Consider the following 12,017-nt stretch of genomic DNA (forward strand, 5'->3'; position numbering starts at 1 on the left):
ATCGACTGATAATCCCTACTGATAATCGTCGCGGGAATGGAAGGGAGAGACGATTTAAAATAATCTTGATTTAATCGGATTTTTAAACGAAAAACGTAGAAAAAGAACACTTGATCGGATTTCGAATTAAAATCGTAACGAAGGAAAAGAAAGTCTAATTTAAAGATGTTGCGAAATAATATGAAAAAGTTTCAATAATTTGTGAAACTTTATATATGTAAATAAATATGAATGAAAGGCTGTTGTATAAATTTATTTACAGTAGAAGTGAAAAAATACCGACAGAAATAAGTAAACTATTTTTCAATTTAAAATATTTAAAAAAAGGAAAAATCTAATAAAACCTTTCTTTATTCGATTTACAAACTTGATTTTCGCTACTGATTTCATCTTCGATCAGGAAAAAAGCATGAGAGACGTTACGATCTGCTTTTAAGGGTGATTCCACAATAGCTGCCGGATGTCGGAAGAGTTGACCAATCACAGTTGACTTTAGAGAAGAATAATCGAATATGATTGGTTAACTCTTCCGACATCCGACTTACGACAGCTATTGTGGAATCAGCCTAAACCCGGGTCTACAATAGCTATAGTAAGCCTTAAGTCGTAAGAAATGAACCAATCATATTCATTAGTTTTCTCTAAAGTCAATTGCAATTGGTTAATTTCTTACGGCTTAAGGCTTACTACATCTATTGTAGACCCGGCCTAAATATATTCCGCGAATTACCACGGTAAAATTATAGCGGAACGATATGAAAAGAGCGCAATGGCTGTGATTGGTCGCGCTGGTTCCGCGCGTTCCGTTCCGTTATGGATTTCCGCTCAGTGAGACGTCAGCCTAAGGTTGGCCAATCAAGTTCTTCCATTCTTCAGAGGAATAGCTGTGATTGGTCAGTTTTTCGGCGCAGAGCGTATGGCGCAGCATACGTACGTGTCGCATTTGATGCGTGTGCTACCAGGCGCCGAATTTGTCGGCAGCGACGCTTTGCACTCGTGACGAGCGAAGTATTAAATATTAGTTCGTTTTTTGTCTTTCCGTTGATTTGATCGCTGTTGAGTGAGTCGAAGAAAGAGAAGTTAATATTCGCTGATATGAATGTTTTTGTAAGTAGAAATTAATTTCATATTAAATGTCGACATATTGCGGTATTTTCGAGTGCCTGTCCGTCAATTATATCTATTCAAACGAATAAAAGACGGTAAGATACTTTCCATGAGACGATATTGTTCAACTTTTGTAATTAATACATCCATTGGGAATAAGACGGATTAATATTTTTGTTGACTTGTATTTCCTGTTGAGAATCGATATCATGATTTTGTAACGAGTAGCTTATAATTATTGATCTTTATTATTAGACATAAATTTAAACGAATTACATTAACGAATTATTCGATGTTATTGTTGTGCAAACATCGTATTTTCTGAATGCATCCATTGAGTTTTTAAATTTATATATAAGCATTATTTTTAATAATTTTTTTTTTCAGCCAATTTTAACGGCGATGCCGACGACGACGTCAACAATGACGACGCCGACGACGACAATACCAACGATGATGACACAGGTGCCGATGTGGACACCGACGACGGCATCGACGATGGAACCGACACCGACGACGGCATCGACGATGGAACCGACACCGACGACGGCATCGACGGTGGAACCGACACCGACGACGGCATCGACGATGGAATCGGCACCGATGGTGGAATCGGCACCGATGGTGGTATCGGCGACAGAACCGGCAATGACATCAATGGCAACAACAAGCGTTTTTACATTAAACGTAAGTATAAAACTATATATATTACAATAATTAATAATTTTTTTATTACAATAATGATTAAATATTGTATGTTAAATTTTCACTGTTATATTGTTCAACAAATAATTTAATATCTCAATTAAAATTAATAAAAGTCCATTTTCATCATACAAATATATTTGCGATTAAGTAACTGCAATTATTCTAATAATATATTTAAATATATTTGTTTTATTAATATTTTTTTAATGTTAATGTTTTAGGCTGAAGAACTGACTAATATTATTGAAAAAGCGATAATTACTGCAAATGAAAGAAATGGAAGAGGTGGAAGAGGAAGAGGAAGAGGAAGAGGCCGAGGCCGAGGAAGAGGTAGAAGAGGCAAAGGAAGAGGCCGAGGCAGAACAGTTCATTATTATATTTTTTAAGCTGTTTTATAATATATATAACTATTTGATAACATATATAGCTATATTTTAATACTAATAAATATATATAATACATGTTTTTAAAACATCTTAATAATTTAAGCATATTTTTATATAAATTTTATTTAACAAAATTCAAAATATGTTTTAGTTTAAAATTTTTTCAAAAAAAATTCTAAAAATATCTTTCATTTTCTATATCGCTTTCGGTATGTATCTAACAATATGGTATATTTAAATTCAACCGCGAAAAAACCTAACTTTAGATGTGAATACACATCCTATTTTTATTACCTATGGAAATCTATAATTCACGTTACGTATATTATAGATTTTCAGTTCCCGCTGAGAGTTTTCGAACGTTGATTATAAAATTTAGTAAAAATTTTAAGCTATCTAAAAATATATACACAAAAACATAATGCGTGTAAATAAATAAACACGCAAATTTATCTTTCACGTCGTAAATAAAACTTACAGCTGACAGTTGTCAAACACATGAGGCATGCGTTACTTTTTCCCGCGCGATCAAGCTGTCAACATCGAAGCAATCAAATTCCCTAACGGAGGAGCAACAATAATAAAATGGTAATGATAATAAAATAGCACTAGGGCGAACTTCATCGTCAACTCCGGACTCGACTGTCAACGGGGGTTACGAGAAAATGCGGGAGACGCACGCCGATTCGGTCGTTCTGTCCAAGTGATCTCAGCCTGGTTGCGGAAGAAATCGCGGAATCATGTGGCCGATGCGGTCGGAAATGACTCGGGACGAATGCAGGAAGTGCTTACGATGCCTCGGTAAGGTTATGAAGAAAAATCGCTTTGTCTAGCGTGCGTCTGCGATGCCTGTCGATGTCGCTCTTCCCGAGTGTCCGAGAGATCTGATTTTTTTATCGTGGCATAAAAATTCTGTCGCAACTGGCGAGGACGCGCATTTCACACGCGTGTTTTTCTTCCTTTAAAAAAATGATGAGACGTAACAGGGGCTATAACATCTGCGTTTTATCCGTCGAGAATCGAGAAAAAAATTTAGGAAAATCTGCATTTAATAATGCAGTGGATTTTTCGGTGTGAAAGTGCCGAATTTTTTTTCTTCCATGCATTCTTGATAAATGTGACAGCTCTCACATCACAGATTAATATGTGAGCATAATTTTCGTATATTGCTAGACAACTAAAGCTCAGACGTATTTGGACGGTCGAATTTAGTGTCAAATATGATGCCAAAAAAACGTCCAACATCTTTTGTATTTTTTTAACGTATTTAGAATCTAAATGCCACGATTCTTACTTTGCGTTAATATTAGAAAACGACCTTTGTATTGCATATAGATACAGCATGTAATTAACCAGAACCATTTAACAGTAAATAGAAACAATGATATTCACTTCACGTTTCTAAGACTCGTATACTTGACTCATATTTCATACACACATAAAAAGATATGGCAATGTATAAAGAAGAAAAATATATTTTTTATGTAAATATACATATTTTATGTATATATAAAAGATATTAAAATAGGTATATAAATTGTGAAATAATAATATCTATAATCTCATCCATAATAAGAGAAAAAAAAATTTATATATATATATATACACTTATATATCTGTAAAATATATATAAAATATATATTTTAGAGATATTTTTTATTATTGTAGAGAAAGAGAGAAACAAAATGTGCAAGTTTATAATAAATGAAATATATCTCTGTTAAGCAGTACATGTAATTTTATAATATAAAATTTAATTAAATTCAATTTCAAGCACAATATACATACATAAAACATAATTTATTCTTTTTAACAATAATTTTAGTTTTAAATAAACCTGGATGATTTTAGGAATATATTTATAAAATTATAATTATATAAGCTTTATTTTTATTTTATGTAAGTTAATAGATGATGATTTTTTTTGCTTTACAGAATTAGATGCCTATGGAAGTATGGTTTCTGTTTTACGTGCTCAAGGTCCTTTTACCAACGAGAAACAGAAATTGTTGCAAGAACTGGCTAAAGTGTTACATATTTCTAATGAAAGACATCGTGCTGAAATACGGAGAGCTGTAAATGACGAGAAGCTTGCAACAATTGCAGAACAGTATGTACTCTATGCAATGAATTTGACACACAAGAAAATAAAAGAAAAAATTAATTATGTGATATAAAAAGATACATATTTTTCTATTACGCGATAAAAGTAGCTTATGAGATGAGTTTTTGATATTGATAACTTTATACAATGTCATAGAACATAGTGATTTCTAAGTTTTATATGTTTAATATAAATTTTATTATAATGCAGACTGAATGGTCCAAATACTGGTACAGATTGGACTATTGAAGGTCGTCGAACGATTCCTCTTTTGCCAAGATTAAAAGCACGGTCTGTCTTCACAACATTGGCAAACAGCTTGTCTCTTGCCACTGCAGCTGCAAATGAGAAGAAACCTAAACAAATTATTTCTGAAAATTCAACAGGTTCATTAAATGATAATTTTATGATTATTTATTTATTATATAATTTATTTATGATAAGTTATATAACTTATGTATATATATATATATATATATATATATATGTAGTTTTTGTATTTATACATACTTATATATGTGTATTTTGTACTTATATATACTTATATGTATTATGTATATATTTGTGTTAACAGTTATTGAAACTGAATCTCAGCCTGAAGTAAAAATAGAAAAAGACTTACCTGATATAAAATCATGCAGTTTGGAAAACGACAGCAGCAAAATTTTACAAGAAGTATGTGAAAATGTTATAAATTTACTAACTACTATCTTTTTTGTTCACATACATGTGTATATTATATTTTTTATTACTATTATATTAATAATTTATAATTTGCACATTTTTAGAATTCAAATCTGGCTGAAGAAGAAAAAATAGATAATAAAGATGATATACTAGATAAAATTATTGAAAAACCCAAAGTATCAAAACACGCTGAAAAACGCAAGCTATCTTTGTTGTCAATAGAGCCGCCAAATAAGGTTCAAGTGATAGCTGAGCCATTAAATAATTTTTGTATATCTGAAGATAAGCAAGCACCAGAAACTCCTAATAAGCAATTAATACAAGCAATCACACATACTCAAAATACTGAAGTAATCTCATTTAATCCAAGTGATGAGTTTTCAGGTTGGTATTTAGTTTTATTATTTGGTAGTTTTATTTTTTTAAACAACAAATTTAAATAGAATTTAATTAAAATTAATTTAAAATTAACTCTCATAAAGAATTAATTTACATTAACTAAAATTCTTGGGAATAAAATAATCAATATTATTACCCAATTTTAAATAATGATAAATTTTAAAAAATGCAATAAAAATTTTTTCAATTTTAAGACTTTAGATTTTTAAAATTTTAAGTCAGCTGTTAGTCTCTGTTTCTATTTTTTTTACACTGCCATTTTTATACTTCCATTTATTATGTAACCATGATTATAACTATGTCAAAGTGAGAAAGTGAATAAAGGACAATAAAATTTTTATTTTATGTGTGTGACATTAGAATCAAAATAAAAATTGAGAGAAAATCTTAAAATAATGGAAATACTTAATCTTACATAAAAGGAAATTGACTATACAAATTTTCTAAATTTGGAAACTTCTGTAATATAAAAATTTTCAATATTTTAATATATTTTTTACACAATTTTGTTGCATTTTGTTTCATTATTTCTTGTGTACAAATCCAGGTATTAAAGATAGCACAACAGTGTTAGAATCAGGATCTCCGAGTGCGCGGACTGCAATTTCATCAAATAAGCAACTAGTTACTTCAGAAATCTCCATATGCACAAATTCAGATCGAACAAGCAATCTCAAAAAGATATTAACCAATACTGTGCAAAATAAAGTTAGTACAAACATAGTGCCAGCGGTCTCGAGCGGTATTACATTGAGCACGTCGTTAAATAAAGTGCATCCGGAAATTAAAAACTTACAACAAGAGGATAACACAAGTATGCTTCTACAGCACAGATATTTAGACATAATTTATAACAATTTGATTTTATAATAATTTAGCGACATACAATCGACGTTTATGCACAATTTCAAACAATGAAGAGTTTCTTGTATTCTTGCAGATAATACACAGAAAACCTCTGAGAACACTAGTTCGAATTCATACAAAAAGCAACTAGCATCAATCATACATGAGGCCCTAGTGTCAAGTAAGTATTATAGACATTTGTTTGTATTATTGATAGGAGAGAATATATATATACATGGTATAAATATATAATAAATATATAAAAATAAATATTTAGGCTCTCAAGTACAAATTACACCTATAGTGTATCCTAGTACCACAGTAGTAGCAGTATCAGGTGGCCCTGGACCACCTCAGGTTAAGCAAGCTTCCACAACGTTAACATGTAAAAAACTGCCGGAATTGGAACAGATAATTAATCATCAATCCACTGCCAAAACGGTAATTAACTCTATTTAATATTTGTATTAAAATCTTAAATAATTATTAAAGTTATATCACAAAAATAATTACGAAAAATATTTGATTAATGATAATATAACTTATTGAATCTTTCTCAGGGTGTTACGATAAATTCTAAGAAACTTGTAAATATGCCTCATTATCCAAACGCTAAATTAAATGCCAAGACTAATGTGATCCTCATTCAGAAGGGTCACGCACAAGGCGTAACTTTATCACACGCAGGCAAGGTATTCTAACATTACGATCTTATATCGAATCTATGAATGAAGAGAAAAAATTAAATTTATATAGAGATATCAATTGCTTATTTTAGGAAGTAATAGGAAAGGTAATAATGGGTGGGAAAAATCTATGCGTTGCAAGCCAACATAACAATGCGAATTCGATTAGTGTTCAATCCCATCATATCTCTCTGAATAATGGAGATCAAACGAAGACTATGCTGCCGACTGTAAATTCGCCACAGAATGCAGAATCGGCCTGTAAACTTGAAAATATAAACGTGAGTTACTTTCTTTCGTCACTCGATTTGTTTTCCTAAAAATTTGCTTAAAATTATATTTTGCAATCATGAACAGGTAATGGATGTATCCGCAAATTTACGGCACGACTCTAACAAGAACAAGCTTTTTTCGCAGTTCTTCGAAAGAGCTGCAAAGTTGCATGTGCAACATAAGACTGTGATACAAAGCATGAACGCTGGACAGTTAAAAGAATGCAGCAGCGTTACTAGTAGGACTGATCGAGATTCTCTGAAAATAGATTCCGCGATTACATCCGTCACGGAGGAACAGCAGCATAGGTCGGTTCAGAATAATATCGAATATAGATGTAATAGCTAATACTGAATCTTGAGAATGTTTTGATGAAATGTGACGCGCATATTTTTTTTGTAGAAAAAATAAAGATGCAAGTATGAACTATCAGGTAACAAAGCCATTAGATTCCTCGAAATCGCAGGAAAATAAAGAAATACTTATTAAACCGAAGCAAATTGTTAATACACAAGGTATATAACACGAGAAATATACAAAATTTATAAATGTTTCACATAATTTTAAACTTTATTTTTTAATAAAAGAAGAGGATATGTAATTAAAATTGATATTGTGAAATCAATTAAATCAATTAGATCAATTAAAAGCTAACATGAGCAATGAAATAATGTTAGAGAATTATAACTCTATTCTCGTTAATTAATATTATTGTTTATTATAGTTTAAAAACCCTGAGATTGTTTAGCACTTGTGTGTCTCTTCAGTCACATAATAATATACAAGTAATTTATATTATATGGCTGAATAATAATAAACACATTAACAAGAATAAGAGTCATTGAGTCATAATTTTTTAACATTATTTTATTGTTCGTTAGCCTTTGATTGATCCATTAATTATTTTTTAATATAACAAACTTTTCAAATTACATTACCTCTTATTCACCTAAATTTCTCCAATTTAAAAACTATTTGACTTTATTATATATGTTAAACAATAATATTACACATTATTCTGTACAGATGATGCTAGTAACGATATTCGGATAGAAAGTTCTAACAAAGATGTGGAAATGATTGACAAGATGACAGACCTCACAAATCCGCAACAGTTACAGTATATAGTACAGGAAGATAATTACAAGAATTGCATCTTAGAAAATTCTAGATCAATAGCGACCATAAATCAATTGGACGAGCACGATGATTCGTAACGATTAAAGGAGTTTCAACGTTACGGGTGTCGTAATCGTTGCGCGACAGTAAGGCTGATACTTTTTTTTGTATTGAAAGCGAACTGATATGTGTATCTAACATGTTTTACATACACACACATATGTACATATGTGTGTATGTGTTCATGCCTATTTTAACGAGATTTTTACATGTATATGCCTACGTTTGTTGGAAGATTTTAATGGAATCAAAAAGTGACCGACCTCAGTTATTTCATAATACTAAGGCCATTTGATCATAAAAATAAGATCCCAACACTCAGTGACTTCCAACACTATTCAAGCATACTAATTTAATATTAGTATTGTATATAAGTGCCAAATCATGATCTGCGATTAATTTATACTTTTGTAAACAGCCATGACACACGTGTTGTATATTCATTCATTTTCTCATAATTTCGCTAACAATGTAAATCGCTCTTTTAACTTTTACTTTCATCATTACGACTCTGTTTCCTGTTAAAAGAGTTGTGAGTTGGAATCCCCGGTGCATTTAGTGCTAATATACTGTTGTACATTTTTTTTTTTTTTTTTTTTTTTTTTTTTTTTACCTTGAATGTGTTCGTAAATCTATAAGGCAGCTATGTAATTTAATATTAAACTCTCTGATTAAAGATTCATATTTTCACCATATATGCAGAAAACGCAGCTCTATCCAGTTCTAAAAGTTATTGAGGTAAAAGAATCAACGATATAAATTTTACAATACTGTATAGCAAATGGAAAAGTAAACGGATGTGTCAAATTGCATGCGCACATTCGAAAATTTTGTACTTTTGTCCATAGATATGTAAGAACTAAACGTTTCTGTAAATGTGATATAGCGTTAAGTATGCTAGAAATTTAGTTCTGTGAATCTGTCACTTGCTCATGCTACCGTTGCAGCGGCGTTGTAAATAGTTTGTAAATACATTGAAATACTCTCGGACTACTCGAAGAGACAACGTTTATTATTTAAGTATAAAAATAATCTTTCAACTCGCCGCTATTAATAAAGTGTGAATATTAAAATTATATTAGATAACTTTAGTTATTTTTATCAATAGAGAGAAAAACAACCATTCTCTGCTATATTTTAATAAAACTTGCTCAAGGCAAGTTGATAGTTTGTTTTTCACTAAAAGTGCAATTTAACAGGAAAATTACATTGTTTATAAGCAAAGTGACACTGCCTTTGAATTCGTAAAATCGCAATACTTTATTCGAATTTTTTTATTATAATTATATCTTGTGTAAGATTTTTCGAAAATTACAAAGATATAGATTGCCTAAATCGTACGAATTTTACAAGCAGTTAATCTGTGCAATTATAATCTTCACCAATAAATGAATTAGATTTTCTTGGTCATGTGTTTTGCAGGTACCGAGTGTCTAAGATTTCTTGTATCTATTTTATAACAAATAATTTTAGTATAATACTTTCAGTTTAAAGTGAATCTTATTTTAACTTTAATTTAAGGCTTCCTTTTAATGAAATGTCATGTATAATGATACATATTTAACATTAAAAATTAAATTAATTTAAAATATGAAAAGATACACGCGTGCGTGATAATCCTGTTAGTTTAAAGTAGGTAATGCGTAAAATTTATAGATAAAAGATACAGTGAATCTGAGACATTCTGTATATAATATCACCAATGGAAACTGTGTATAAGCACAAACGATATTTATAGCTTATAGCTAATTGTAAAAGAAATAAAGATATTCAATTATGAGTAAATTGGTCTTGAATTCTTTAAATATTTAATAATTAATATCTTTCTTTTATCTGTATATTTATAATATTGTCAAAGAAAATTATCCCAAGACGAATATATTATATGTAATACAAAAACTTACTTCAGGGACATAGAAAATCTATCAAATAAATCTTTTTATTGCAAGTTTTAAAACTGATACACATTTACATCGTTGAAGAAAGTTATGCAAAGACTAGGGTATGATATATCAATATTATGAAAAATGTTCTTATTGTCCCTAATTGTATCATAAGATATCTTAATAGTTATTAATATGGGCGAGGAGGAGGACCACCACGCATCAATCCAGGAGGTGGACCTCTCATTCCAGGTGGTCCCATTGGTGGGCCACCACGTCCTATGGGTGGCATCCCAGGTGGCATACCTGTCAAATAGAGGCATATATTTTATAATATACAATTTTTGTAATTATATAGTTAATTTTATAAATATTCTTCTGCAGTTAATACATATAAAACACACAAGTATTATTAATATAAGACACAATATTAGTCTCAAAAAAATATATTTGTGTGTCAAGGAATTCTTTTATATTCTTATTCAAAGGACAAAAGGAGTAGAAAGAAAAAAAAAAAACGTTTCTCTTTGGATGTCCGATAAAAGAAAGCAATCTTACCCATCATTCCAGCTGGTGGACCCATCATACCAGGTGGCGGTCCACCGACTGGCATACGTGGAGGACCACCAGGATGTATTTGAGGCGGTGCCGAGACTTGACCTCGGCTACCGGGCGTCATGATTTGTTGGGATGGTCCTCCGACACCCCTGACAGGACCCTGAAGTCCAGCCGGTACTCCTGCGACGTTCGCCGGCATACCTCTGCCTGCGGCGCGAGCCATACCTGGCCCTGGTGCTGCTCCTGGAATCGGTACCCTAGGTAATCCCTCTTCGGGAGGCGGCGGACCTTCCACAGTCAGTGACACTATATTCTCGCCGCGAAGAAGTACAAATCCCAATACACGCTTCTCCTCCCTTTCAGGCTGCTTGGTATTCTTTGGCTTGATCTTACGAAATTCTTCGCAGTCACCGAGTATCAGGTTCATATGTTTGTCGAAAGCTTTAAAAGTACCAATAAATGTTCTAGAGTCCTGTAAGATGATCCTGACTCTATAATTGATGTGCTGTAACATCTTATTGTTCTTGCCGATCGTCTGAAAAATCATAAAAAAATTGTATAAAAAAAGATAATATATATTTTATATTTTAATAATTTTATACATATAAAGAGAAAAAGAGAATTAGAAAAAAACTGTTTAATTTTTAATTAATAAATTATTTATTTATAATAATAGCTTTCATAGGCTTAAGTAGATATATGAAAATATTTTGTATTACTTAAATCTCAAGTTGTGAACAAGTTTTAACTGTAAAGAATGTTTTGCCTTAAAAGCATTTGATTTTTTCATGTCTGTGTCTAACCAAAAAAATTTGTTTTTCATTATTCCACTTTAATTTCTACACAGTTTTTTCTGGACTAATAAACTCTGAATTTTTATTGTATTTTATAAAACGTCGTCTTTTTCTTTAATTAATTTAACTATTATGTTTATTTTATCTAATATATCTTAATTCACACATTTGTTACAGACTTTTGTTCAAAGTATAAAAAAGTATAAAAGCAAGTTAAATCGAAAAAAAACTATCGAATTAAAATTATCTCATTAATAAACATTTTTCATCGCTTACCATCTTGATTATTATTTCCAAAATGTGCTTTAACAAAAAATTCCTGAAAACAATTCTTCTCAGGCCGAAATCATACACGGATTTTTACCGCATAACCTCTTTCTCTTCTCATAAATATGAAGAGACTGTTC

General features: G+C 30.8%; 3 protein-coding genes across 4 annotated transcripts; 2 read left to right on the top strand and 1 right to left on the bottom strand.

Moving 5' to 3' along the window:
- The first annotated feature begins 983 nt into the window (after positions 1-983).
- Positions 984-2,201, top strand: LOC140667647 (uncharacterized). The gene is made up of 3 exons (XM_072895784.1): positions 984-1,107; positions 1,495-1,794; positions 2,037-2,201. Exons 1-3 carry the CDS (start codon positions 1,096-1,098, stop codon positions 2,199-2,201), a joined length of 477 nt encoding a protein of 158 aa, XP_072751885.1. The 5' UTR covers positions 984-1,095.
- A 617-nt stretch (positions 2,202-2,818) lies between these two features.
- On the top strand, positions 2,819-10,160 carry LOC140667734 (uncharacterized). 2 transcript variants are annotated; one of them, XM_072895915.1, is made up of 13 exons: positions 2,819-3,002; positions 4,137-4,311; positions 4,516-4,691; positions 4,880-4,980; positions 5,094-5,376; positions 5,939-6,205; positions 6,332-6,418; positions 6,515-6,678; positions 6,798-6,929; positions 7,016-7,204; positions 7,281-7,504; positions 7,599-7,711; positions 8,223-10,160. In XM_072895915.1, the coding sequence occupies exons 1-13, from the start codon at positions 2,942-2,944 to the stop codon at positions 8,411-8,413; spliced, it is 2,163 nt and encodes a 720-aa protein (XP_072752016.1). In that variant the 5' UTR covers positions 2,819-2,941; the 3' UTR covers positions 8,414-10,160. The 2 variants fall into 2 exon arrangements, with proteins under 2 accessions (XP_072752016.1, XP_072752018.1); XM_072895917.1 differs by lacking the exon at positions 2,819-3,002 and adding an exon at positions 3,019-3,347.
- Positions 10,161-10,296: 136 nt separating this feature from the next.
- Smb (small ribonucleoprotein particle protein SmB) lies at positions 10,297-12,017 on the bottom strand. The gene is made up of 3 exons (XM_072895918.1): positions 11,887-12,017; positions 10,817-11,351; positions 10,297-10,564 (listed from the first exon to the last, which is right to left on the bottom strand). Exons 1-3 carry the CDS (start codon positions 11,887-11,889, stop codon positions 10,449-10,451), a joined length of 654 nt encoding a protein of 217 aa, XP_072752019.1. The 5' UTR covers positions 11,890-12,017; the 3' UTR covers positions 10,297-10,448.

Source organism: Anoplolepis gracilipes, chromosome 7, assembly GCF_047496725.1.
Source record: "Anoplolepis gracilipes chromosome 7, ASM4749672v1, whole genome shotgun sequence".
NCBI classification, from domain to species: Eukaryota; Metazoa; Arthropoda; class Insecta; order Hymenoptera; family Formicidae; genus Anoplolepis; species Anoplolepis gracilipes.

Excerpts from the sequence above, each read along its gene's own strand:
- Smb (XM_072895918.1), bottom strand. Across the intron at positions 10,565-10,816 it reads TCCACCAGCTGGAATGATGG|GTATGCCACCTGGGATGCCA; the intron begins GTAAGATTGCTT and ends TCTATTTGACAG.
- LOC140667647 (XM_072895784.1), top strand. Across the intron at positions 1,795-2,036 it reads CAAGCGTTTTTACATTAAAC|GCTGAAGAACTGACTAATAT; the intron begins GTAAGTATAAAA and ends TTAATGTTTTAG.
- LOC140667734 (XM_072895915.1), top strand. The coding sequence starts at position 2,942 with ATGTGGCCGATGCGGTCGGAAATGACTCGGGACGAATGCAGGAAGTGC. Across the intron at positions 4,981-5,093 it reads GCAGCAAAATTTTACAAGAA|AATTCAAATCTGGCTGAAGA; the intron begins GTATGTGAAAAT and ends GCACATTTTTAG. Across the intron at positions 7,505-7,598 it reads ACGGAGGAACAGCAGCATAG|AAAAAATAAAGATGCAAGTA; the intron begins GTCGGTTCAGAA and ends TTTTTTTTGTAG.